This window comes from Lutra lutra, chromosome 10 (genome assembly GCF_902655055.1).
Source record: "Lutra lutra chromosome 10, mLutLut1.2, whole genome shotgun sequence".
Classification (NCBI taxonomy): Eukaryota; Metazoa; Chordata; class Mammalia; order Carnivora; family Mustelidae; genus Lutra; species Lutra lutra.
Window position 1 is genome coordinate 101,676,869 of NC_062287.1, and position 27,928 is coordinate 101,704,796.

The window sequence follows — 27,928 nt, forward strand, 5'->3', positions numbered from 1 at the left end:
AATCACAGCCAGGCGTCAGTCAAAGAAAACTGAGCGTGAGCATCCATCCAACCGCCTGGGGAGAGGAACAGGAGAAGGACGCCAGATGACGGGGTTTATAAGCCCTTAAGCCTCTAAGGTTCTTACCCTCAGAGTGGCGGGGAGGGCTCTCAGCCCTGCTTTCAGAACTGCTAGCACCCGACTTCAGACCCCTAATCCCTAAGAGAACCCCCCTCCTCTGAGATACAAAGACAAGGGGCTTCCGGGACACTGCTGAAAGGAAATTCGCCCACCAGGCTCTGAGAGGCCACAAGGTCAGGGACAGTCCAGGTGGCAGACCCAAGGTCCGACTGGGGTCGGGTTTCTACATGAATTTTTAATGCTTCCAGCCAGACCTGTCAGATGTTCCGAAACCTGAGCATCTCCTTTCATTTCTGTACACGGTGCCCTTCCCCATCCCCATTGCCCCTGGGGGTAGGGCAGGGAGGACAGGCCTGGGACAGCGACCAGTGGCCTCTGGAGAAATGATTTTGGGGAAGTGGAAGGTGAATGACCTAGTTATTCTTCTACTTACTGTGTGACCTTCAGCAAGTTACTTAACCTCTCTGATTGTCTATTGTGGGGGTTTTGTTTGTTTGTTTGTTTTTTCATTTGTGACCAGAGGACAATAACACCTGCTTAAATCAACTTGCTGTGGGGAGTAAATACAATAACCCCGTGGAAAGGTGACCTAGTATTTGCTGTTATTACCTTCCCTCAAGTCCAGCTTCCCTCCCCTTCTTCCTTCCAACCCCAGGTGCCTCTCGCCCCTTTCTTTTGGAGGCGGGAGCTTTGGTTGGTTCTGCCCACTCCCCCCTAAGATCCTTTAGCCTTTCTAAACACTTCAGCTGAAGAGAGGGAAAGGAATCGAGAAGCGAGAAGCGGAGGTCAGGCAGGTGGAGTAAAAGAGGAAGATGGTCCAGCTGAGGTGAAGGGGAGGGAAGCAGGCAGCAGAAGGGAAGGGGAGGACCCTTCTCAGAGAGAATAGAGCTAGGTGCAGACTCATTTCTTTCTTTTTCTCCCTTTCTCCTTCCCTCCTTTTCTCCTTCCTGGCACCTTCTCCACGCCTGGTGCGATCGTGCCAGAAGCCTGGATGGCCATTCTGAGCAGAGGTGAGGTCAGAAGCACGGAGGCAGGGTTGGCAGGGAGAAGGGGGAGCCTTGGAAGAAAGCTTGCCCACTCTTTCCTGCCCACCAATTCCCTGCCTGTATTTTTTTTTTTTTTTTAATGAGGGTCTTTTACATCTGATTTAGGTGGGAAGTTGCTAAAATGCAGATTCCTGAGCCCCTTAGCCCTGCTGAATCAGATCACCGAGGGACCCTGGAGCTTCATTTTAACAAGTGGGGGTTGGTTACTGAGCACTCTAAAAGCTGAGAAACATCCCCAAAAATGGGGTGGTCAGGGAAGGGGGGCAGAGTAGAGAAAGCAAAGGAAGAAAAGTTAGATTCACCCCCACCCCCAAGGCAGAGACACTTGGTGAAAGCGACACTCCAGCGCCAAGAGGGTGATGGGGGGATAAAGGAGGGAGGAGGCAGAGGAAGGACGCGGAGACCATGGGGATGAGGACACAGCAGAAGTGAGACCCCAGGTAAGCAGCCACTAAGAAACAGACGCTTACAATGTGTCCCCGACCCTCGCGGCGATCTGAGACCCTGAACTTCTGGACGCGGGATGCGGACACGCTGGAGGCGTCCTCTCGGTTTCTGGGGCAGGGGGTCAGGGAGGAAGCCGCCCCTGCAGGGACCCGCGGCCTTCCCCGGAGGCCAACGCCCAGACGCCAGGACACTCACCTATCCCTCCCAGGCCGGAGCCCGCCTCCCCTGCCCTCGGAACTGGGCTTGGGTCCCGCACCCGCGTGACCTTCTCCCTCCCTCCACCCCCCAACCCCCAGTCCCAGCTCATTTGCATAAAGTTCCAATTAACACGTTTTCCCTCAGCTATTTACGATCCCTGAACTCGCTCCCAGCTCGGGAGCCGGCTTCCCGCCGCCCCCTCGCCCCTCGGGGTGCAGCCCCATTAACCCTAGCGCCCCGGGCGGCTCGCGGCGGCCTTGACCCAGCCCGCCCCGCCGGCACAGGGGGGCGACCTAGGGCGAGGGGCGCGCCCTGGGGCGGCCGGCTGCGCAGCGGGGGCCGCGGCAGGCCAGAGGCCGGGCTTTCTGGGAGAAAGGCCGGCGCTGGCCCCCACTCTTGCAGGAAAGAGATGGGGAGGAGGGCTTCTCCTGGGAGACTCGGGGCGTCGAAATTCCTCGTTCCTCATCCTCCGGCCCCCGCACCCCTCCTCCCCCCCGCCACGTACCCTCTCCCCTCCCCAGCCATCTGTTCCGCTCGGCAGCGCCGCGACAAACACGGCTCCAGCTCGCTTCCGCCCCTGCCCAGCCCCCTCCCCAAGCTCTCCACCCCTCCCCCGGGAGGCCGAGATTTCTGGAGGCAACTCCCACCCGGTCCGAAGCCCCAGCTGGGCCGGGGCCACCGTCCAGGCCCCCCTCCCTCGGTCTGAGGGCCGGTGGGGGTGCAGATGACGCTTTTAAGAGTGGGGGTCGGGAAGGCGTGAGCCGTCCAAGGAGGGCAGCACAAGCCAGGGTGGGAGTCTGGGGGTCGAGGCCCAGGTAGGACCGGCTAGCGGGGAGGCTGTGTGTGGAGGGGTGTGTTGGGGGGGGAAATCCCTTTTGGTTCTCTGCCCCCTCCCCCCAACCCACCCCCCACTCCATCCCATCCCATCCCAGACGCAGCCCCGCAGCGCCGCCTGCTGGATACACCCAGCACCCGGTGCAGGGCTTTGCTTGCTCTGCGCACCAGCAACCTGTTCTGGTGGGATCCTTACCTCGTGATCAAACTCCCCGCCAGATTACTCCGAGGGTCAAGGTCCGGGACGGCGAGCACAGTGAGACCCAGGCTGGCCCTCCGAGAACCCACCCAACTCCTTAGTGGGCGCTGTCCAATTCTGGTTTAGTATTTCACAAAACGGGAACTGCGTTGAAAGCCAGCACTCTGGGCTCAGAGCAGGCAGGGGTCTGCTGTAGGACCTTGTCAAGTCTCCAGACCTCTCTGGACATGTTTCCTCATTTGTGAAATGGGTGGATCAATCTGTTTCATTAACTTCTAAAGAGAGTTTAAGACAAAGGGGCAGTTTTATCTGTAATTTTGTCTTCAGCACTGACATTTGAGGGTTCTCCAAAGTTGTCTTTGTTTTTTTGTTTTTGTTTTTTTCCTCCAGGGAAGGGGGTTGTGAATAGGGTCTTTGAGGTCACTCTCAGCCCTGAGAGGACAGCTGAGCTCACCTGAGAAGCTTGGGATCTTTCTGGCCCTGACTGCCCCTGGTAGGCCTGTGGTCAGGACTCAACAGTCAGAACGCCCTGGTGCCAAGCTCAGCTCTACCACCTACCAGATGGCCTTGTGCCTTAACCTGTCTGGGCTTTCCTCAACCTACAAACCATTGCGAAGATACCAACCTCTTGGGCCATCGTTACAATGAAATGAGATACCTGTGAGGCACAGGCCCTCCTGGCCCATCCCTTCATTCTGTGACTCACTCTCTGGCCTCAAAGGCTTCTGTCCCAGGGACAGGAAGAAGTGTAGACCTGGAATAAATAAGGTATATCTTCTTGGTGGGCCCCTTGTTCTCCAACATGGTGTCTTTACCTATGTAATTTTAAAGCCTCACTTCAATGTTAAAAATAAGTATGAATATAGTATAAAGTGAAGCTCCAAATTTGCATGAAGTTTTAAGATAAAACAGGAGACTATAAAAAAGTGTAAATTTCAACAAACCTCCATCATACCCTCGGCATTTTTCTAAAGCATCCTGCCCTGACCCCCTGTACAGAGAAAGGCAACTTCCTGGACATACCTCAGACCATGGGAAGTGGGGGGGCAGGAGCCGGGGGCAGGACGTGGACTCCCTCCAGACACCAAGGGCAGGGCATGGTTAAGAACCGGAAGATGAGCCGACAGCCAGAGGTGGACAGGCTAGCACTTTAGGTGTCCTACTTAGTGCCCAGCTGAGCCTGGGTGAGGAAGAGATGGGGGTGTGGGAAAACAACCCCTCCACCCCCAACAAAGATACAGGCACACACCAGCCAGTCTCTCAGTTCCCTTTTTATTTTTCCTCTAAGACCTGCAGAAAGCAGTACCAGGGAGGGAACCCGCCCTCCAGTCCCTGGAAGGGGCTTACCCCCTAACACCCCATCCAAGATACAGCGAGCACCTCAGATCCCTTTCCTCTAAGGGGAAGGTTGTTTCACACACTCACGCACACGCACACACGCTCTGGGCACTGCATAGCTAGAACCCCGGGAGTAGCCTGTTTGCCTGTTTGTTGATCCCACAAGCCCCCAGGAGGCACCAGAAGGCAGGCCCAGAGAAAGGGCAGCCCCACATCCTGGTCTCTGCCATCCTGAGAAGGAAAAAGGCCCAATCCTTCTAGCACAGGGGCTGTCTTCAGTCAATGGAGCATTGCTTTGGGGAAATTTTTTTTAGGTTTTTTTTTTTTCCTTTTAGCAAGTCCCTACAAAAATAGAACTTCTCTTGGTATTTATAAATCCACGGCCCAGCTCTGTGCGTATGTTACAGGTAAAAAAGCCACATGAGGCATTCCCTTTGGTTACTCAGGCCTTGGCTTCCTGTCATCCAGGTCCCTTGGCCTCAAGAGGTCTACGCGGTCACCTCAGAGCTGCCAAGCACCTTCTTTGGGCCCTCCCAGTAGGTGGCATACTCCCTCTGGAGCCGGGCACGGTAGTAGAAGAGGTAGGAAGGTAGCAGGAAGCCCAGGAATGAGAAGAGCAGGAGGCCCAGATTCACCTTGAGGGCAAGGAGAGAGAGGCAAGAGTCAAGTAGGTACCCGTTTTCTCTCATCAGCCTCAAGGACCCTCCTCAGCTTCCAACAGAGAGGAGGAGACAGCCATTTTCACTCCAGGTCCTTGGCCAAAATGATAAACATAGCTACTGCTTACTCTGTCTTCAGTCACCGTTTCCCCAATACCTCATCTACTGTTCAACCGCTTCGTAAAGTATCAGAGCATGGTCTGAACTTCGCCTAACACCAGGACCCTCACGAGCTGGCGTCCTCTGCGGAAACACTGGGGGACCCTGGGCTGGTGCCCAATCCGGGGCACCTTCTGAAATGGGACCTTCTGGGCTGCGGATATTGACGATAGGATCACACTGAGGTTGGTGGGAAGAGGTTTGCTATCGGTTAAAGGAGCTGAGGCATGCGGCCGGGGGACAGAGGGACCAGGACAGTGGCCCTCGCACGGGTCTCCACACCCCGCTCTGTACGACGTGTTGTGCGACTTTGGGCAAATTGCCTTGACTATAAATGCCTCGTTAGGGCAAAGATGGTGGAAGCAGAGTACGTGGGGAGCTCAGCACCTCGTGAACACTCCGTAAACTGTGACTGTCCTTTCTTCATCGCTCTGCTGGGAGAAGCATTATGGGACAGGTGTCCCCACAGGGCAGAGAGAGGACCAGCTTTGCAGAGGCAGACGTGTGTTTGGTGGAAGTGAAAAGCCCTCCTAACCATACCAAAGGCTGCTGCCCCATCCTGAGGGTGTTTGAGCTGAGGGTTTGGAGGAACCCCTTTCCAGAGGTGCTGAGAGATTGACCATCCATGTCCTGGGTGACACCAGACTGCCTCAGAACTGGGCCACTTCACCTGGCACTTGAAGGAGAGACACTCCTGGGCCCAGGGCAAGAGGCAGGCTGGGGAATCTGTATTTTTCACTCTGTGAGGGGCTATGATGGGCGGCCAGCTCGGGAACCCCCCGACTAAAGACCTTTAGTCGGGGATAGGAGTCAGGGATTCGGCCACACACAAGCCCTCCTCCCACCCCCCAACTCCTCCGAAGCACCCTGGGAAGGGGCTCCTGCTCCCCCCATGCCACCCCCAGTTCTCACCCAGAAGGGCTCTCCTTTCAAGGGTCCCACCATGGCCATGAAAAGTGGCTGCAGGAGCAGGGCGAACACAGCACTGATGAGGGACTGCAGACCCGTCAGCGTCCCGAAGTGGTTGGAGGGGAACCTGTCCACGAGAGGGGGGCCAGTCAGGAGGGCGGTGCGGCCCTCTCCCGTCCAGCACCCCCATCCCCGGACGCCGGCATCTGCAAGGCAGGCAGGGCAGAACAGAAGGGCCTCTCTGCCTGTGCTCTTTGGACTCTGGCCTCAGAGAGGTGTGCGGTGACTTTGGGGCCACTCAGCTGGCTTCTCCACCTGCTATCTAGGTGATAACAGCAAGGAATCCCTCCTCTCTGGGACCCACTTCTTCCTCCACTAGTAACCGAACTAGCACTGACCTCACTGGGCTGCTCATTTATTCTTTTGACAAGTATCCACTGCGCTCCCATGGGCCAGGCACTGTCCTAAGGTGCAGGCACATTCACCATCAGACCCAACAAAGATTCCCGCCCTCGCAGAGACGGCTTTCTGGTGGGACGGGCGGCAGCTGGACAAGGAGCGGGATAAATGCCTAGAGTGTGGGCTGGTGATAAGAGCTAAGGAGAGAAACAGGGCAGAGAAAGCTGGTAGGGGTGTCAGGGGGTTTCACTGGACGGCCAGCAGAGGCCTCCCTGACAAGAGGACAGCCAAGTAAGGACCTGGGCAAGATGAGACTACTGTGAGCCCTGCTGATATCTGGAGGGAGAATGTTCCAGAAAGAGGGAAGAGCAAGTGCAAACGACCCAAGTAGGGAACACACTGGGGGTTACTGCGGCATGAGGGAGCCACAGTGGCTGCAGCAGAGCGAGTGAGTGGGGAAGGGGAAGGAAGAGAGCAGAAGGGTTCCCAGGGGCTGGACCTTGGAGGGCCTGTTCAGCCATAACAAATTCTCTGGCTTTTTCTCAGATCATGGCAGGAAGCCACGGAGTGACAGGAAAAGACTTATGTCCCAACAGGTGTCTCCAGCCGTGTGTTAAAAATAGACCAAGGGAGGAGAAGGCAGGCACGGGGAGCCCTGCGGGAGCTGCTGCACTCAGCCAGGGAAGGGGGGTGGTGTTAGGGATGAGGAGGGGGTTGCCTTTGGGGTTTGTGGATGGGGAGCTGGGAGGACTGCTGGGGACTGGATGCCGAGTGTGAGGGAGGGAAGATGCAAGCGTGATGTCAAGACCCTGGCTGGAGCAGGTGAAGGAGATGGGACTGCCCTCTGCTGACATGGGTCAGTGGTCCTGCACCGCGCCTGCCACTGAGGAAGCACCTGATAGTGGTGATGACTGTGTCACCGCACACACCTGAGTCACTCAGCAGGGCCGGCAGTGGAAACCAGAAGGGCGAGGGGAAAGGGAACTGGGGGCTGCCCCAGATGGAGCAGGAGAGTTAGAAGGCAGGCAAGACTGCAGTCTGGAAATTTCTACAGGGCTGATGGGAGGAGAGAGAGCGGACCTAACCAAAGTGTCATCAAACCAAGAATTTCGGCTTCCTCTAAGGCAGGACCTCCTGGCACTGGAGCCAGCCGGCGGTGGGGCAAGCTGCCTTTGATAGAGGTGAGGGGGTGGGGGCCCCCCACCAGAGAAGCTTTGAGAGAGTGGCCCCCCAGACAGCCTCCTAGCTCCCCGCCGGCTGTGAGACGTCAGTCAGCACTCCAGGGAGGCGGTGGAGGGGGCCGGGAAGGGGGTCTGGGGCCCTTTGGACTCTGCTCTGGGATTCTCTGGCTATGGGGGAAAGCTCGGGAAGGCAGCAAAGCACGGGCTGACTCACACTGCAGCATAGAGGCTGCCACAGGCTGAGTGGTAGAAACCCCGGACCATGGTGTGCAGGACGAAGGTGGCAAACTGAAACCAAAAAGAGGGAGGGGAGAGGTGAAGAGCAGGTGTGGAGGCAGGAGGAAGGATGGGTCAGGTGAAGAGGGACCCCGAGCCCCTGACCACCCCATCCCCGGAAAACAGACCCAGAGGATGAGAACCATGCTTCCTGGAAGGCAGGTGAAACGACACTTTGGAGGGGTCCTGGGAGGCAGGGAGCGGGGAGGACGGAAGCGGGTACCTGGAGGTGTAAGCTGTTGATGAGGCAGGTGACACCAAACCCCACCAGCAGAAAGTTGGTCAGGGTGAAGGCGTTGACGGCATTGGTGAGCTTTTGGATCTTGCGGTAGCGGTAGCGGGGCCTGGCAGACTTGGTGGCAACCCCATCCCTGAGGAGAACAGGATGTCACTGGCGGCTGCCTCCACTCCACAGCAGCTCCCTCCCTCCCTGGTTCTCGGGCTGGCCTCCCTTCTGAACGCTGCGCCTTTGCTGTGGGGGCAGCTAAGGGAGCAGGCTGTGTCTCCAGCCCCGTGTCTCTAGCTCCCCCGCCTACGACTCCAGTATCACCTGGGGTCTTTCTTTAAATTGCAGGTTCCAGGCTCCCACCGCCAGAACTGCAGGAGCATGGCCTAGGCATCTGCATTTTGACAAATAGCCCAGGTATGTTTCGCGCACACTGAAGTCAGAGACACAAGGCTGGGAAGGAAGGTGGAGAACCGGGAGTGCTCACACCACCTCCCATTGGAGAAAAAGCGTCTCTGCCCATCAGCCTGAACAAAAGTAGATGCTACTCTGGGGACAGCAGCTCGGCCCCTGACTGTCTAGCAAGCCCTGCCCCAGACCCAGAGGATGAGAACATCCCAGCAGGCTGGGATGAGGGCAGGCTGCCCTTCTATCCTAGATAGATGGCTCTGCCTTCAGGAGGCTGAGTGACAAGGCGGGGGCACCAATGTTGGGGAGGGAAGCCACTGGATCGTTCCTTAGAAGCCTTCCATTCCGGGGCTCCTGGGTGGCTCAGTGGGTTGGGCCTCTGCCTTTGGCTCGGGTCATGATCTCAGGGTCCTGGGATGGAGCCCCGCATCAGGCTGTCTGCTCAGCGGGGAGCCTGCTCCCCCACCCCCGCCGCCCCTGCCTGCCTCTCTGCCTACTTGTGATCTCTCTCTCTGTCAAATAAATAAATAAAATCTTAAAAAAAAAAAAAAAAAAAAAACAAAGAAGAAGAAGTCTTCCATTCCTAACCTCTCAGGACAAAGACAAAAAGAACATGCAGTCAGAAAACCTAAGTTCAAGATCCAACAGTGGTCTCTGGCCAACAAGATGGGTCTCAGTGAGCCTCACCTCCTGCTATCCATACCCTGTGTCGTCCCCTCCCACATCAGACCAGTGACTCTGTGTGACTGACAGATGGAAGTGCGACTGACCGTGGAAGCGATGATGCGTCTCCTGTGAGATTTCACCGTAACAGACATAAAGGCTGCCATCTTGGTCTCCCTCCCTTAGACCCCTGGCTCTGGGGAAAGCCAGCTGCCCTGTGGTAAGCAGCCCTATGGAGAGACCCAGGTAGGGAGGAGCCACACCTTCTGCCAACAGCCACGTGAGTGAGCTCAGTAATGGATTCCCCCATTCCGGTCAACACCCCAGATCTCTGTAGCCTCAGCCAACAGCCAACAGCCAAACTGCAGCCTCCTGGGACCCTGCTATGGTCTGAATGGCTGTGTCCCCTTGGAATTCATATGCTGAAAGCCTAATGCCCAACACGATGGTATTAGGGGGTGGGCCTCTGTGGGGTGATTAGGTCATGGGATTAGGAGGCCCCACGGAGCTTCCTATTCCTTAGGCCATGAGAGGACGCTGGGGCAAGTCTGCCATTCAGAAGAGGGTTCTCACTCAACCACTGGCTCTCTGATCTGAGACTTTCAGCTTCTAGAACTGTGAGAACTAAAATTTCTATTGTTTTTAGGCTACCCAATGTGTGGTGTTTTGTTAGACCAGCCCAAAGAGACTCAGACAGACACTGAGCCACAACCATCCAGCTAAGTCATCCCCAGATTCCTGACTCAGAAACTCTACGAGACAATAAACGTTAGCTTTTTAAAGATGCCCGAGTTCTGGGGTGATTTGTGATATAGCAATCGACATCTGATATACCGACTCTATCTCTTCCTAGCCACAGAAGGCTTTAGGGTATACCCTTTATAACAGGTTCTAGAACCTGCTACTAGAAGCTGTGTGGTAGGGAAGCTGGGTGACTCAGTCAGTTAAATGGACCCATCTTTGGGTCCTGGGATTGAGCCCCAAATTGGGCTCCATGCTTGAGTCTGCTTGAGATTCTCTCTCTGTCTTTCCCTCTGCTTGGGGCCCCCCCTCAAATAAATATATAAAATCCTTTAAAAAATGTTTTATTTATTTATTTGATAGTGCCCGCACATGGGCACACAAGTAGGGGGGAAGTGCAGAGGGGGAAGGAGAAGCAGACTCCCCACTGAGCAGGGAGCCATGGGGCTTGATCCCAGGACCCTGAGATCACAATCTGAGCTGAAACCAAGAGTCAGATACTTAACCAACTGGGCCATCCAGGTGCCCCGATAAATAAAATCTTTAAAATAATAAAATAAGTAAAATAAAATAAAATAAAAGCTGTTGATCTTGGATAAATTACTTAACCTTTCTGTGTCTACAGGTCCTCACCTGTGAAATGAGGACAACATACCAACCTCAGAGAGCTGTCGCAGGGCTCGACAGGACAGGGCAAGATGCCTCATTCACGGTCAGCCCTTGAGATGAGCCACACTCATTACCAAGCCAGCAGCGCCCTCCCCCCAGTTTCCTTATCTGGCAAATGGGGAGAGGCTCCTGCTCTCCCAGGGCTCTGGGGAGAATGAAATGAGATGCTGGATATGAAAGGGCAGAGAAAGTGACAGGCTATGGCCATCCCTGTGCCGGTCACCTGGGGTCTCCGAGGGCAGCGCCCTCACCGGGGGCGTCCACACAGTCCTTGATGCGCCAGTCCATGATGTAGCCAATGAGAGGGCAGGTAAGAAGGCACAGCAGCTGCATAGCCCCAAAGATGGAGGAGTAGAACCCAACTGGGCAGGACGGCAAGAAAAGTGGAGTCAGGAGCTGTCAGTCACGACAGATGCCAGCAGCCCAGTGGACACTGTTACCCACTTTTGGTGTAGGAGAGGGGGTGCCAGCCCTGCCTCCCCCTGAGCCCCAAATGCCCAGAGCTCCGAGGATGGGCCCAGGCTCCCTGTGGAGAGGGCAGTGGGGGGGGGGCAATTTTCATCCCCTTACCTGTCTCTGCTGCCCTTTTTCTCAGGATGTCTGTCTCTGATGGGGGTGGGGGGAGAAGCCAGAATGAGAGGAGCTCAGCAGGGTGACCCTCCTGTGCCCCCAGCCCCCAGCAGGCTCAGCAGCCCCTCACCATGCTCCTGGCCCCCTGTCACCAGGTACTCCAGCATCTTGTTCATGGCGGCCATGTAGAAGATGACCCGCAACTGGGTCATGCCCATGGTGAGGAGGCTCCACAGGAAAATGGGGGAGCAGAGGCTCTGGCGGAACGGGACGGTCTCTGGGGAGACAGCAGAGGGCGCCCGTGAGCCTCCGGAGCTTCCATTTCCCTCTGATTGTCCCCGCAGATGCAGCTTCAGAGGGAGCTTGGACTTGCACTAGTGACTCAGGAGGGACTGCTTTCTTCAAAAATGACTGTTGAGACTCACTGCCCTCCAGGTTCTTGCCCAGTTTGATAATGATTGCAACAGATGATTTTCACGTGATCTCTGATGTGCTCGCTGGTGTATAATAATAACTCTAGCTACTATTTATTAAGCACCTACTATGTGCCACTCCCTCGACACATACCATCCCATTTACTCAAAGCGTACAAAACCCTGTCTTTAGTGCCTTCTGTTGCTGAGGAAATGGAGGCCCAGAGCTCAGTGACTTGCTCAGGCTCACGGGGCTGGAAGCAGCAGGTCGCCGGCCTCCCTCTGTCACGAGAGGCCAGCAGCAGGCCACTCACACCTGCACACTCCTGTGCCCGTAACAGAGCTTCCACGTCCGTGGACCATTTAATCCTCATGATTAACTTCCCTGTTCAGTAGGTGTTATTACTGCTAGTTTAAGAGTCAAGGAAAGCCAGAGCAGGGTTACAGGATTGACCCAAAAGTCACATGGCCTGCAACTGGGGAGCCAGACTCAAACCCCCATCTCTAGACTCCAAGGTCGGTGCACCTTCCTCTAATCTGGGAGCGAGACACCTCAGGAAGTGCCCCAGGCAGGTGGCTGCAGATCCTCTTCTGGCCAGCAGGGGGAGCCAGCCAGCCAGCCGGACATCGGAGGGTCTAGCCAGACAGTGGCCTGGGGGAGGAGGGGGACAGTACCTGAAGCCAGGGGCTCAAAGGGTTGAAGGGAGCCATGATGAAACCAACTGCCCCACAGGCCTAGAGAGCCTGCCCCCTTCTGGAAGCTTCTCCCTCCCTCCTTCACCCAGGAATCCAGTACCCCTGAGTCTGAACTTCCAGAATTCTCTGAGCTCTGATTGCCCCCATCTGTAAATGGGGAGCATGTTCCACCTACACCACGGGTGTGGAGAGACCACAAGAGGAGAGAATGAGCACTTAGGATGAGTGTTCACTAAGCATGAGGACCCCCCCTCGCTGTCCCCCAAGACTGGCCCCTTGATCAGACACTCACTCTCAGGAGGGGTCTCCGAGGCACCACGAACATCCTGGGATGAGATGAAGACATCAGCCCCCTCCTCCAAGCTGGGGGCCTTCTGGCTCAGCCGCTGGCCCACGATGGTCACATGGGTGTAGAAGCGGTCACCTGTCACCTTGTGATCTAGGGCCAACCCGCTGAGCTTGATCTTCTTCCTGCCAGCAGCCAGGCCAGGGTGTGTGGGAACCAGCTGCGCAGAGCCTGCCCTCAACAGCCAGCCTCTCATGGTCTGTCCCAGTCGTCCCCAGGGGTGCTGAGCACCCCATGACCTAGCACTGACTGACAGGCCCACTGTGTCTGTCTCTCAGAGCCCAGGCCAGCGGCCAGCTTAGCACCCTCGTGGTGGGTGGATAAGTCATTTTCCACTTGGGCTGATGCCATGGAGGCAGAATTAAGAATTCAGACTCCGGAGTCAGAGAGCCTGGTTCCAAGCCTTACCCCAGCCCCCTTCAGTGGTATGACCTTAGGAAAATCACTTTGTTCCCTGAGCCTTCGTTATTAAAGGAGTTAATAACAGAAGCCCCATCATAGGACTGTTGACAATGGTATGAGAGCTATCCACAGTGCCTGGCCAGAAGTACACACAGGATAAACATCAGTTTTTGACTGGCACCCCATGTGCTTCCTTGTGGGGAAGCTGATAGGGGGTGGGGGAAAGTTGGCATTTAGCTTGCCCCATAAAGTGTGGGGTATTTGAGTCTTTGTATTCCCCTGCTGGGACCACACGGCACACAGCACCCTGGCTGGGGTCCCTCCTACTCTGATCCCACCGTCCAAACTCAGAAAGGATACTAACAGTACCAGTTGCCCTGTTTTGACCACCTTTTACATGCCACGTCTATTCAAACACTTGTGGGTGGGGAGGATCAAGCCCATTGTACAGATGAGAAAGCAGAGGCCATCAGCAAAGGCAGGTCTCTCTGACACCAAAGCTGATTCTGTGCACTGCATCACCACTATGATCGCCAGTCCCCCACCACCACCTCTCCCTCCACAGGGAGGGGTGTCCCCCTCCCCACACAGCCCTCCACAGCCACTCACGTGTAGTTGACTTCCTCAGGAGCCGGAAAGGCTTCACCAGGCCAGTTGAGGGCACAGTTCAGAAAAATCAGACAGGCCAGGCCTGACCACGTGAACATGATGACCACAAAGGACACACCAGCATCATAGATCAGCTGTGGAAGGAGGGGGCAGACTCATAGGGGTGGCTGCCTGGCCCCACCTCTCCCAGCCCAAGGCAGAGCCCAGGACCCAGTGGCCTGAGACAAGGTTTCTTCTACCCCATTCCTTTTGCCTGATTTGCAGATAAGGAAGCTGAGGCCAGAAGTTAAGAGTCAGACCCAGAAGACCCACCATACTCTTCCTTTTTCACCCCAGCCCCCTAAACAGGTGTGAAACAATTCCCACACGGAGCTGAAATTGCTGGCCACAAGCATGGAAGGTCTTTGACATCTCAATTACTATCTTAAAAAGGCACCCAAGTATACCTATGAGTCCATGCACGTGTTGGCTTTCACACAAAAATGCCATTTCATCTTATGTACAAAAGAGAAAAATTAATGTTCTAGGTTATCCCAGGCCTAACTGTGTTTATCTTGCCCCTTCCTGGCACGTTCCCTGAGGGAAAGACAAACCCAATATGAGAAGCCTTATCTCTCCTTTCACAGGTGCTCCCAGGTACGACAACTATGTGGTGTGTGTGTGTGTGTGTGTGTGTGCGCGCGCGCACATGCGTGTGCACGGGCAAAGGCTCTGCGCAAGGCCTCCTCACATCAGGACAAGCAGGTTCTGAATTGATTGGGATTCTCTGCCAATGGGGAAGCCAGGTACACAGAGATGGTGTCCCTCCCCCTGTCCTCCATGCCTGGGATGACGGACATCTGCCACCCCCTCAGGCTCCCGCTCAGAGCTCCAGTGCTGCCTGGGAATGTTTCTGCTCCTCCTCAGCCTGGGGCCTAGAGGCTCTTTCTTCCCTGGGGATAGGACAGAGCTTCAAAGAGAAGGGAGAAACTGCCACCCTCCACGTCTGGTGCTACCTGAATGCTGATGGCCGCCCCCACCACTCCACTCTCAAACTCCTTCCGGGATGCCAAGCAAGTGCCTCTAAAATAACACACGTGACTGCCCCAGGCAGAATCTGGAGGGTACGAGATGGCCCAGGTGAAACCACTCCTTGATATCAGAGGAAGAAATGAGGCCCCAAGCTTTCCCCCAAGCTAGAACACAGGCCTTTTGGTGCTAGTTCCACCAGGCAGATGTGTCCAGGCTCCAGCCCCGTGTGGACTACGTTCATGACGCTGGACCCAAGGCAACCAGTCCCTCCAGGGCAGGAGAGGGAGACATGGTTGGAAAGGCTGGTTGAGGCCAGGGAGGTGAAGGGCATTGAATGCCTTTGTGAAGGGGTTGGACTTGAGTCTGTCAGCGAAGCAGGGCAAGTGTATGAGCCAGGCCTCCAACTAAGATCATTCTAGAAGTCGTGCGAATGACAGACCAAAGAGGGGGAAGGTCAAAGGCAGGGAGACCAGCTAGAAAGGCTTGAGCTAGCCTAGGAGAGAGGATGGAGGCAAGGCCCGGAGTGGTGGTAAAGGAAAGGAGGCAAAGCAGGGAGGCCAGACCTGCAAGTCAGTGGCAGTGCCTTGTCCCCAGGTGGTGGGGACTGACCTCCAGCCAGCAAGAACAGGATCCTCAGACACGCCAGCCACTACTCACCCAGTCCCACCCAGTTTTCATGTCGAGGCAAAAAGAAAACCCAAGTGACCTCACTGCCCCCAGCCCAAACAGTTCCAATACCTTGATTCCCGGGAAAGTGATGGCAGAAGAGGCGTAGGAGCCAATCATGAGGGCCATGAACGTGGACCGCAGGTTCCCAAACATGTTGGGCAGCTGAGGGAGGGAAGCAGCACTAGTGAGCTAGGGGACCCTGACAGCCACCCAGGGGGCCCTGTGCCCAGCCCCGTGGGGTAAAACCTGAATGCATCCATCCCTGCAGCCCTCAAAGTGAGCTCCAGGAAAACTAGCTCTGGGAGACGCAACAGAAAAGTCTGAAGGCAAAATTTGGTTGGAAACTAGCCAGCACCCTCCCAATGCACTTTAGCATGTGAAATGTTCCCAGACGTGCACTCAAAGAAAAAAAATTGTCAATTTTGCTTAACCCCCAGGTTCCCCAAGTTTATGGAGCCCTTCTATTGGGCAATGCCTCTTAATAACCCATGCAGTGGGTATTTAAGAAAAACTGATCTAGAGCAACCCATTTGAAAGATGAGAAAACTGAGGCCCAGAGAGGGTGAGAAATATACTCAAGTTCACAGAGCTCTTTAATGACTTTCTCCCCTGTGCTGGTGATCCTTGCTGTCTCCCAGGCCCCAAGGCTGGGACCATGGCTGGCTCTGGAATTAACCCTCCTGGGGACGCCAAAGGCCCCAATCTGCTGAGCCAGGCCAAGTCATGGGAGGTGCCAGGGAGGTAAGGGTGGAACTAAAGGTGGGGTAGGGGCAGGCCAGGTGTCCAGGAGAGGTGGCTCTGACGTGCAGAGCAGGCCCAGAATTCCCACCAGGAGAGAACTGATCATATGTTCTGCTCACTGGCCTGAGCCAGGCCCTCCCGCAAGGAGAAAGCAAAGTCACTCTGCCCTTTGTGTGCACCCCTCCTCTGGCCCCACCATCTTCCCCAGGCCAACATTTTCCCACAGCTGGGACCGGAGTTAGATGCCATATGGAAATCCAACCCTCTCTACAGAGAGGATAACCCAGGCCAGGAAGGGGACCTCAAATACCTTGGGGAAGGAAGATGGTAAACACGGAGAACGGAGTCCTCCACCACCTTCCAAGTGGCTATGAAAAGGGGATGGGCCAGGCTGACCCTCACTGGGGCAGAGGTTTCCCTGACACCCGGTATCTGCGAGGCACGCCGACAAGGACGCGGGATAAAGTGCCAGGGCCAGGGCGAGAGCGGCGGGACCCTTGGCGCCCCCGCCCCAGGGTCCCCAGGCGCTGCCTCCGCCCAGCAAGGCGCGCCGGGGGCAGGGCGCGAGGCCGACCGGGCTAACCCGGGCCGAGGGGCTGGGCAGCACTGGATGTCCCGGCTTGGCTCGGGTCTGTCCTGGCAGGCTAGGGCAGAGGCTCGGGGCGGGGCGGGCGCCGGGCCCTGCCATTGGCTGGAGATTACTGCGGCGGGGCAGGGGAGGAGCGGCGGGAGGCGGGGCGGGGGGTGGGGGGGACGGGGCGGCGGGCAGAGCCCCCTAGGCGGGCGAGGGCAGGGTCTGAGGTTGGGCACCGCGCAATGCAGGGCAGGGCAAGCGAGGGAAAGGATTCAGGGCCCGAGCCAAGTTGCACAGCGTGGAGAAGGGGCTGCGCAGGGGGGCGGGGAGGAAGGGATCGCTTCCTTAGAGAGTTGTGAAATGTCCCAGGCTGGAATTAAAGGCGGCTGCTGGGTGAGGTGAAATTCAGCCAAAAACACCCAGTTTGGCGGTCAGGATGGGTCAGGGATAAACAGCCTGTAGCTGGCCCAGCCAGGAACCCCTCCCCCACGGCACACTCACAAGCCTTTAACTCTTACACTCACTCACACCCATCAACAGACACACTCAGAGCAACAAGCACAGCAAACACATATGTAAGAGAGCAAATCATGCAAAAAAGCTGTTTCTGTAGGTTCGGCACGGTCAAGCGGCGGTAATTTCACCCGGCTTAACCTCGTACACTCACAAATACCTTCCCGGACACACGCCCTTCCCCATCTAGGGCATCACACAAGACACAACGCGGCAAACACACACCCCAGCTGCTCCTTCCCTGTCACTAGCTATCACAACACCCAGTTTTATTTTCTTTCCAGCACTTATGACTACTGAGATCATTTGTAAGTTTATTTATTGGGGGGGGGGGGTTTGCCTGTTCACTCAGCAACTCCCAAACAGAAGTTCCAGTAAGGCGAGAAAGTTGGCAGTCCTGTTTGCGCTGTGGCCCCAGTGCCTAGAACGGAGGCGGCAGACACTGTGTGCTTGGGACACGCGCACGGCCCAAAACCCACACTCACACACCATAGAGTCCCCACGTGCATAGCCTCACACCCACCCTTAGCGGCCGCCTACGCGGTTCCACACACACACAAGCATTTGCTCTGCGGCCACCAGCCCCTCCCTCACCCCCCTCCCCCTCCCTCACCTCTACCCCCACTCTCCCCCCTACTCCTGGGTACCCTGCTGCCAAGTGGGGCCCGTCACACTCACCGTGAGTGAAGAGAACGTTAGGCAGATGCCACCAAAGCCATTCAGGGACAGCGCCAGGAATATCAGCGGAGACAGAACTGGGAAGGGGAGAGGGCTGGGTGAGGGCATCTGGGGAGCTGTCGGAGGCCAAGGGAGGAGCTGGGAGCAGATGATCCACCCGCATACCACCCATTATCTTGTGGTCACCTGAGAGGCCGAACAGCTCACCTCTGGTGTCCTGAGAGGCCACGGCCATGAGGGCGCAGGACGCAGCAAAGCTAGCACTGTGGAGACCCAGGGAAGGGGGAGGAGTTGCCCATGAACACTCTGAGCCTCCCCCGCCCCCAACCCTGCCCCTGAGCGGCAGCCCCTGCCTTCAGTCCCCCACCTGCCGACCAGCCTCACCTGCCCACCAGCCGCGTGGGCCGGGGGCCGAAGCGGTCCATGAGGATCCCCAGCGGCAGGGTGGTAGCGCTCAGCACAAAGGAGCCAATGGTGAAGCCCAGGTTGAGCATCTTTTCCTGGCCGTCACAGCTCAGCCACTTGCGCCGCTCGCCCTGAGTGACGTTGGTGGTGTTCTCAGCTGAGGAGGCAAGGGAGGGATCAGCACGCAGCAGCGGGAACACCCGGGCGCAGGAGAGAAGGGCCTGGGGTTGGGGCTCCGGAGCTGATGACTTCCTGCCAACCTGGTGACTTTGAGGGTGGCCCAGAGTCCTATCTACTCTGGTGAGGACTCGCCCTCAAGGTAACCTGCCAACTTGGAGTCGTGACGAGTTAATAAAAAAGGTTAACGATGGGGGAAGGAGGGCGATTTGCTTCACTCAGGGCTCACGGAGTCACAAGGTGGCTGTTCCCCTGCCCCGTTTGTTGCCTCGGTGTCACTGCCAAAGGCACACTCGGGGGGCACCTGGAGGGCAGACCAACCAGGGTCTGAATTCCCACCGCCGCCCCTATGAGCTGGGCAACCTTGAACAAGGCACTTCCTCTCCCTGGGCCACGGAGGAAGCAGAGGGAACCTAACCCACAGGTTCCTTAGGAGGTTCAGCTGGGGAAGGTGAGCTTGGCACAAGGCCTGGCCCAGAGAAGGTTCTCCTGAAACAGCTGATGAAGGGGTAAGTGGGGGCTGGCCCTTCTGCGGGATCATGACAGGGTCAGCCTCTTCTCTAGGTGCTGGGGATCCCACAGTGAATACAAACAGAAGCTCTCAGCTCTCATGGGGCTTACATTAGATACAAAACAAGTCCACAAATGGATCCTGATTTAAAGAGTGGCAGGTGCTGTTGGGTGCCTGGCTGACTGAGTCAGTAGAGCATGCGACTTGATCTCAGGGCTCTGAGTTCAAACCCCACGCTGGGCGTAGGGCTTACATTTAAAAAAAAAAAAAAAAGAAAGAAAGAAAGAAAGAAAGGTAAAGAGTGACGAGTGCTATGAAGAGAACAAAACAGAGGCCATGATGATGCCTGAATGCTGGGAAGGGAAGCACCTGCCCCAGGTGGGGACGATGACTCTCGACTTCAGATATCCGAAGGGCGTGCAGGCAGCAGAGGGGTGAGGCGACCTGTGTGTTAACATGAGGAAGAACAGGACAAAGACGTTTCGGATCCTGAGTGCCGGTCAACCGGGAGAGGAGGCACTTCAGGCCATGGGGAGCTGGCCACAGTACCAGTGCCCGGACGCTAGGGGAGACTGCTCAGGCCCATGGGAGAAGCAGTGGGGGTGTTCAGACCACGGCCTTTGGGGTTCAGGTAAGCCCCATAATTTCGTGATGGTCACGATCACTGTTCATGTCTCAGGTCTCCACCAGGTTCGTCTGCTCTGCTTTATTCAGTCTCCGTGCGCTTCCGGAACTTCTACTGTATGCCAGGTACCGGCTTGGGGCAATGGGTAAAGCAGCAAAAAATGCAAAGATCATTCAGGCCAGAGGCTACAAACAGGCAACCAGCAGTGGCCCCCACGCCTGTTTTGCTTGGCATGCAAACTGTAACAGGATGCAGTTTAAAATCTGGAGCTATCCCTGAAAAATCTGGCTTCTCTTTAAGAAGCGAGAAGATCGGGGCACCTGCATGGCTCAGTTGGTTAAGCGTCTGCCTTCTGCTCAGGTCATGATCCCAGGATCCTGGGATTGAGCCCGCCATTGCTCTCCCTCCCTCCCTCTTCCTCTGCTCATGCTCTCTCTCACTATCTCTCTCTCTCTCAAATAAATAAAATCAAGAAAGAAAGAAAGGAGGAAAGGAAGGAATGAACGAACGAAGAACGAACGGAGGGAGGGAGGGAGGAAGGAAGGAAGGAAGGAAGGATGGATCGAGCCAGAAGATCTGGCACTTGCTGAGCGGCGGTCACCCCTTCTCACCACCACTTGCCCTCTCCAGGCCACCCAAGTCCTCACCTCTCCAGTAGCTCCCAGACATTCGCCATCTTGCACCTGCCTTACTTTATTATTATTAAATTCTGATTATTAATTAGTTATTACAACCTGCCTGACCCCTGCTGGTGTCTGAGTGTGCAGCCGCTGAATTAGACCCTGGCCTCACTCCTCGGTCTTTCCTTCCCTTACCTTCCCTTACACCGTCCGACTAGCTCTGGATTAATTAACACCTACTTTGTGCTAAGCTTTTTCATACAGTATCTCATCCGATCCTCACAACCTCCCTGCAACTCCCAGCCACGCTGCTTCCTACAGGCAGGCTTCCATTCGGACTCAAGACATTCTCCAAGGTCAGCACTCTTTCATCCCCCACAGGACCCCCAGTCCTGTAGGCAGCAGCTCCATGCACTTCCCAAGCCCGTCCTGGTGCAGGCAAGAGGAGGTGTTCCCCAGCCGTGGAGCGTGCCAGCCCGGTGGACAGCTACTAATCGTGGTCAGTTAGTGCATTGCTCTATCTGGTCTATCAATCAGCCTGATTGATAACTAATGTGAGCTAGCTCCTGAGGCCTGATCACTCTGGTAGCTGGCTACAGCCGGACTTCTTGGATAAAGCCAGCCCAAGTTGCCAAGACTCCTTGGAACTCTATTCATGTCAATTACAACAGAAGAGGTCGTCAAAATCTAACGGCCCCAGTTGTATAGGCAAGTAAAGTGAGGCATAGGGTGGGACAGGGAAAACGTATAGAGTTAGTGGTAGAGCTGAAGTCTTAGAAAAAAATGTGTTTCCCAAACTGTGGTATGCATAGCATGTGGGGCCCTCACGATGGGTTGGGGGTATAGGGAAAGGATTTCGATGTTTCATAGTCATTAGTCATTTCAATATGTATCAGAAACACACATATATACACACATACATATATGAATGTATTGGGAAAATGTTGCATATATGTATGTACATTAGAAACATGCATATGTCTTTCCAATATATTCACATATGTATGCGTGTATGTGTGTGTTTCTGATACATATACATGTATCTGTGTTTATTAGACACATGTATGTGTATGATGTGTGTGTATATGTGTGGGTAAGTACAATCAAACCAAGATTCCAAGGATATTACACTTTGAAATTAAGCTAATTTTTTTAAATGGATTGGTTTAAAAGGAAGCATTAAGTAAATAGCACCTATGACGTAGAAAAGGTAAAATCATGAGGGTGAACTACAAGCGACTAGGTCTGTGAAGCACCAGAAAGCAGGATCGTGGTTAAACATTCCACCTCTGGAGCCAGAGCACTTTCAAATCCTGGCTTCACTGGCTGTGCTGCAGAAACTCTGAGACTCTGTTAGCCCACCTGTGAAATGGGCATAATTGGGGGTTGCAACCCCCTTAGAGGTTGGCTGGGCTGAGAACTGCCGCACACAAACACTCACAAAATGGATCCCATTTACTTGGTCTCCCAGGTTGGGTGAGGCCCTCTTCACGCCCTGATCCATCCGTCCACTGACAGTCATGTTCACTCAAACACCTGTAGGACTGGGCTCTAGTTTGTTGTCTCGTCTACGGTGGGACTGCTCCAGGAGGTTGGAGATATCTACACTATTCCCATGAGGACCAGCAGACAGGTCGTGGAGTCAGATTGAGGGCTGAATCCTCACTCTGCTACTTATGAGCTGTGTGACCTCAAGCAAGTTACTTAGCCTCTCTGAGCTTCAGCTTTCTCTTCTACATAATAAGACTAATAAACTATATAATAGGAATAAAGACCTATTAGCAAATACTAAAGGCCTGATGAACTTTAGGTATCATTTTATTATTTTGGCATTTTTTGCTGGCTATACAGTAGTATGGGTTAAACTGAATTGTCCTTGCCTGAATTCTGAGTAACAGAGCCCTCTTCAACTGTGACACCCCTAGAGGTGGTTCAACCACTCACCCCAGGGTAAACCCCGATGGGGAGCAGGAAACACTGAGAAGACAGAGGGTGTAGCCAGGGACCCCAAGGCCAACACTAGTGAAGACCTGGATCATGAACCCCACATTTGTTAACTGACATCATTTGGTCCTCATGTCATTGCTCTGTGGCAAGAAGGATGAGGGACATCCACTCTGTTTTGCAGACTTAGAAGCAGAGATGCAGAGAGAATGACAGGCACATGGCAAATGACAGCAAAGCTGGGTCCATCACGTAACAACGACCCCCCACATGGAGGCCACACACTTGCTCTCGTTTCATTTTCACAGCAGTCCCATGGGGTAGGGATGATCAGTCCCCTTTTACATATGGGGTAACTGAGATATTCAGAGAGCTAAGTAAACACCTAATAGAAGCCAAGAGACACAGAGTGTTGGAAGCCCAGCTCTTTCCACACACTGTGGGGACCCACATTCCTGGTCTGATTCTGTGTTCTTGTGTATGTGGCTTCAGGAAGCAGAAAACAGGGGTGCCGGTTGGACGTTTGCCTTTAGCTCAGGTCCTGATCCCGGGGTCCTGGGATCCGGGCTCCCTGCTCAGTTGGGAAGTCTGCTTCTCCCTTTCCCTCTGCCCCTCCCACAACTCATGCTCTCTTGTTCTTGTGCTCACTCCACTCTCAAATAAATGAGTAAAATATTTTTTAAAAATGTTTAAAAGAAGCAGAAAATGAGCACTTTTGATGGGGCAGCATGACTGAAGGTACAGTAATCCCAATCAGCCTGATAGCTCAAGGATTTAGGCTAAGTCACTTAAGGGAAGGAGAGCCAGGGGAAGAGAGACGTGCTGTGCCTTGCTTTCCAAGAGTGGACGAATAAGTTCTGAGAAAGAAGGAGGGTTCGATTTGGTCACCTCTGAGTGATCCCAGACAACCAGGCTCAGACGCACACTCACTTCTGGACAGCTCAAAACACCAGATGAAATTACCCCCACATGGACCCAAGATCTAAATGTAAGAGCTGTAACTATAAAAACTCTTAGAAGAAAACACAGACATAAATCTTTATGACTGTAGGTTAGGCGAGGATTGCTTAAACATGACACCGGAACACAAATGGCAAAGAAAAGGATGGATTGGACTTCATCAAAATTAAAAAACTTTTGTCCTCCCAAAAGAATGTGAGAAAACCATCCACAGGGAGTAAAATTTTACAAATCGCAGATCTCATAAGGGACTTGTATCTAGAATATAAAGAACTCTTACAATTCAATGATCTAAAAAAAAAAAAAAAAAAAAAAGAGGGGGGCGCCTGGGTGGCTTAGTGAGTTAAGCCTCTGCCTTAGGCTCAGGTCATGATCTTAGGGTCCATCGAGCCCCACCTACGGGCTCTCTGCTCAGTGGGGAACCTACTTCCCCTTCTGTCTCTGCCTGCCTCTCTGCCTACTTGTGATCTCTCTCTCTGTCAAATAATTTAATTTGATTTAAAAAAAGCAAATAATCCAACTTAAAAATGGCCAAAGGATCTGAACAGACATTTCTCCAAAGAAGATATACCAAGGGCCAAGAAACACATGAAAAGGGGTGCCTGGGTGGCTCAGTGGGTTAAAGCCTCTGCCTTCGGCTCAGTTCAGGATCCCAGGATCCTGGGATCGAGTCCCGCATAGGGCTCTTTGTTCAGTGGGGAGCCTGCTTCCCTTTCTCTCTCTCTGCCTGCTTGTGATCTCTCTCTGTCAAATAAATAATAAAAATAAATAAATAAATAAAATCTAAAAAAAAAAGAAACACATGAAAAGTTGTTCACCATCATTAGCCATTAGGGAATTGGAAATCAAAACCATAAGAAGATAATATTTGTATCTACTAGACTGGTTATAATAAAAAAGACAAGCAATCATCAGTGTAGGCGAGGATGTGGAGAAACTGGAACCCTTTACACCGTCACTGGGAATGGAAAATGGTGCAGCCACTGCGGAAAACAGTCTGGCATTTTCTCAAAATGTTCAACATACAGTTACTACCTGACCTAGCAATTCTACTCCTTTCCTAAGAGGAAGCAAAGCCTATGCCCACATGGAAATTTGTACCTAAGTGTTTAACAGGAGCATTCATAATGGCCAAAAAGTGGAAATGCATATCAGCTCATGAGTACGTAAATAAAATGTGGTCGATCCATACAGTGGAGAAGAAACCGAGTCCTGACACCGGCGACAACACAGATCAACCCTGAAAGCATCATGCTAGGTGAAAAAAAGTGAGTCACAGAAGACCACATATTATAAGATACCATTTACATGAAATATGCAAACAGTTCCTATCATTGAGGGGTAAAATCAGGCTACTACAGAGTGCTAGACAAGGGAGGGCTCCCCAAAGCCACCCGTCGCTGGGAAGGCCAAAAGCTTCAACAGAAGAGCAGAAGGGAAGATTCGGGGGAGGGGGATGGCTGTGTTCTGGTAGCTTGAAGCCCCGAGGGTGGGGTAAGGGGGAGGTTTACTAAATGGTAACAAGTGCTTTTTAAAAAAAAAAATCTATTTTTGTCCTAGGTAAACTAAGGCACTGCTAATGGGTACATGATTACTTTCTGGGGTAAAGAAAATGTCCTACAATTGATTATGGTGATGGTTGCATAACTTACTAAATTGTATACTTTAGGGGCACCTGCCTGGCTCAGTGAGTTAAGCAGCTGCGTTTGGTCTAGGTCATGATCCCAGGGTCCTGGGATGGAGTCCCATGTTGGGGCCCCTGCTCAGCAGGGAGTCTGCTTCTCCCTCTCCTTCTGCTCCTGCTGTCGCGCTTTCTCTCTCAAATAGATAGAATATTTTTTTAAAAAATTGTATACTTTCAATGAGTGAAAGGTGAAAGTGAAAGGTACATGACTTAGATCTTTTTTTTTTTTTTTAAGATTTTATTTATTCATCTGACAGAGAGAGATCACAAGTAGGCAGAGAGGCAGGCAGAGAGAGAGGAGGAAGCAGGGGCTCGATCCCAGGACCCTGGGATCATGACCTGAGCCGAAGGCAGCGGCTTAACCCACTGAGCCACCCAGGCACCCCAACTTAGATCTTAATAAAGCTTTCACACGTGTTTTTAAAAAGCACAGGTGGATTTAAAAAAAAAAAAGCACAGGCCGGAGGGATGGGCAGCAAAAGGGAAGCAGGAGTTTGGGGGTGATGGAAATATTCTAAATACGGATTGTGGTGGGTGACGGTCCCTGAGGCACACATTTGTCAAGTCTCATCAAACTGTGTTCTGTAGACTAATCTTTGATAAAGCTGATTCCAAAAACAAAAACAAAAACAAAAACACCCAAACCAAGCAGGTGGAGTGAGGCAGGAAGGAGCTACAGGATGGGCAGGGGCAAGCATCAAGAGCACCAGGTGACAAAGAGCAAGCCGCCGGCAGTCTCCAGGGTAAACAACTCAGAGGGGACCTGGTATCCTCCCCTCCACTCAGGAGCCTTAGAATTCCTACTTCCTCATTAGGGGCCGCTCACAGGAAGCCAAAGGAACTGAAATGGAAAACAGGGTCCCTCCACAATGCCTGGCTTATTAACCTTGTGCAGATGACTGATTTGAACACCTGGGGGCTCAAAGTCCTAGAAGAGGAAGGACACAGACCTGTTAAGTTCAAGTGCACTTTGTAGGGGCTCCTTTGTCTTGTATAGCCTTCCAGGAGCCCTGGTTTTAAAAAAAAAAAAAAAATCCCCTTTGTCTTGTATAGCCTTCCAGGAGCCCTGGTTTAAAAAAAAAAAAAAAAAAAATCCCTCCCCCAGCTGGGTGCGGCAGCTCTCCTTCTAGGGGTTTCCATCTTACTCTAGCCAGACTTGAGGTGCCAAAGACTTAAGACTCCAGTGGTCAGTCCTAGGGTCTGAATATCCAGCAGGACACCTGGCATTCGGGAAAAGACTCCATTAGATAAAGGAGGTAGAATGGGCAGATAGCCACCCACTCTCTAGGGGAACTGTGAAGAGGTCAAGAAGTGCGTCTGCCCAGTGCTCCCTCTTTGGCAGCCCTGCTTTCAGTCCCCTTGGCCACCTGTCCTTTTTCAGCTTCCACCTTGCCCTGCTGCTGTCCCTCCCCCAGCGGCATACCTGAGCACATGATGGAATAGAAGCCCTCCTCCTTGAGCATGATCAGCAGGGAGCCCCAGCCCAGGAGCACAGCGGAGAAAAAGAGGTTCTCCAGCACCGCCGTGCAGGCCATCCACCAGCGCCTCCTGTACGCCTGCTGTAGCGTGGGGGCCATGCCGGCCGCGAGCCTGCACGAGAACACAGCGCTGAGCGGGGGGAACCCCTAGCGGCCCCCGGGAAGGGTCTCGCATCATGGAGCCTCCCGAGACCCCCTCGAGCCAGCCCGGGAAGGCCCCAGGGCCCCGGGCTTCCCGGCGGGTGCCGCCAACCTGGCTCTGTGCGCACTGGCAGTGCCAGGGGTTCACGCGGCGCCGGGCTCCCGCCTGGCCACTATCGGAAACAAGGCAGGTCCTGTGCGAGCGCAGCCGATTCCTGGCGCTCTGCCGGGCTCTTCCACCCTGGCCAGAACGCGCGGAGCCCGGCTCCCCGGGCCCAAACCCGCACTCCCCCTAGTCCCCAAAGGTCAGCAAGGGGCAGAGCGCGCTCTGAAGAGCCACCGCTGGCCAGTATCCGGCCGCCTGCGCCAGGAAGGACCCCCCAGAAGCAAGCAGGAGGAGGAAGGGGAAGTCTGGGGCTCGCCTAAGACCCCCCCCCTTCCTGCTGAGCGGGTTAAGACCACTCCTCTGCTCCGGGGCCGGACCCCGCCAGCCCTCGTCCCCCCCCCCTTCCCGCACCGGGCGACCCGTGTCCCTACAGTATCTCGATCCTGGCCAACAGCTGCCACGTGGATGGGGACCTAGGGCGAGTCGGGGCGCCCCTCACTCACTCCGCGGGGCGCGGGCCACCACGAGGCGCGCATCGGCGCCAGCCAGCGCTCTCGGGCCGGGGAAGGGGGCTCGAGCTCCGGCAGGAAGTCCCGAGGCCGCTGACTTTATAAGGGCAGTGGTGGCGGATGGGCCAGCGGGCCGGCGGCGGGCGGGTGTGTTTACCAGAGGGAGGGAAGGAGCCCGAGCTCCCCCCGCCCCGGCCGCCGCCACCACCGTGGGAGGAGACGGGACACGGGCGGCGCGGGGGCGGGGAGCGGCAGGGGGGAGACCGATACTGCTGAGAGGAGAGGGACGGGGAAGGGCAAGGGGGGGGAGGGCACGAGGGAGGGGCGGAGGACACCAGCTGCGGCTGCCGGGGCCTCAGTACCCTCATCTGTGCAATGGGGCTCTGGGTTCCCGCGCGCCCGTTCAAACTACAAGACTGTTGCTCCAAACTGAGGAAGTGCCGCGGAGCAGGCGGAGAGGAAGAGGGGAGTCAGAGGGGCCGGAGGGAAGGGGAAGGAGGGGCACGCTTGGAGAGACGTCGACAGTGCGCCGCGGGATCCACGGGTTCCGGGAGCAAGTTTTCTTTGTGGAGCCTGCGAGTGTTGGTGACAGCCGGCCCGGGGGGCTTTTAGCGGACCCGCAGCTGGGGACCCCTACCCACACCTGCTGCTTACCTCTGGTCTGGGGGCAAACGCGCCTCTGGCCGCCGCGGACGCGACGCCTTGGGGAGCGCAGCGCCTTCGGGGCGCGTCCACACTCGGTGTCCGCTGTCCCGCGGGCCCAGCTCCGAACCGCACGGGTGCTCGGACTTGTCTGCGCTCCGGGGCAGGGCCGCCTCGGAGACTCAGCGCCGCAGTCTGGTGTTCTTGACTCCTGGGTTCCCTCGGATGAAGTCGGGGGGCTGGGAACTCGCCGGGCACCCGGGATCCTTAAGGTGGGGCATAGACCAAGTGGATCCACTGAGTTAAGCGTGGTATTTACACTCGTCCCGGGCTGCGCCCCGAGGTAGGGGCGGGGGCTCCCTTTTCTTCCCCTCCCCCTAGGTCGAGTTTCACGCGCACGTGACTCGCCTCCAGTCCCCTGATACTCTCCCC

At 54.9% G+C, this 27,928-nt stretch overlaps 1 protein-coding gene across 5 annotated transcripts; it reads right to left on the reverse strand.

Annotated features, from left to right (window-relative positions):
• Positions 1-4,097: 4,097 nt before the first annotated feature.
• Positions 4,098-27,762, reverse strand: SLC43A1 (solute carrier family 43 member 1). Of its 5 annotated transcripts, none has more exons than XM_047691920.1 (15): positions 27,509-27,762; positions 26,044-26,210; positions 18,079-18,256; positions 17,902-17,957; positions 17,695-17,771; positions 15,258-15,350; positions 13,509-13,642; positions 12,444-12,622; positions 11,173-11,319; positions 11,043-11,078; positions 10,696-10,834; positions 7,989-8,136; positions 7,704-7,777; positions 5,913-6,036; positions 4,098-4,817 (listed from the first exon to the last, which is right to left on the reverse strand). In XM_047691920.1, the coding sequence occupies exons 2-15, from the start codon at positions 26,195-26,197 to the stop codon at positions 4,671-4,673; spliced, it is 1,686 nt and encodes a 561-aa protein (XP_047547876.1). In that variant the 5' UTR covers positions 26,198-26,210; positions 27,509-27,762; the 3' UTR covers positions 4,098-4,670. The 5 variants fall into 5 exon arrangements, with proteins under 5 accessions (XP_047547876.1, XP_047547881.1, XP_047547879.1 ...); XM_047691925.1 differs by lacking the exon at positions 27,509-27,762 and adding an exon at positions 26,849-27,014; XM_047691923.1 differs by lacking the exon at positions 27,509-27,762 and adding an exon at positions 26,777-26,914.
• Positions 27,763-27,928: the final 166 nt, after the last annotated feature.

Coding starts and splice junctions, on each gene's coding strand:
- SLC43A1 (XM_047691920.1), bottom strand. CDS start 26,197: ATGGCCCCCACGCTACAGCAGGCGTACAGGAGGCGCTGGTGGATGGCC. Junction 11,320..12,443: donor CTCGGAGACCCCTCCTGAGA/GTGAGTGTCTGA, acceptor CTGTCTCCCCAG/AGACCGTCCCGTTCCGCCAG. Junction 6,037..7,703: donor GGCAGCCTCTATGCTGCAGT/GTGAGTCAGCCC, acceptor TCTCGTGGACAG/GTTCCCCTCCAACCACTTCG.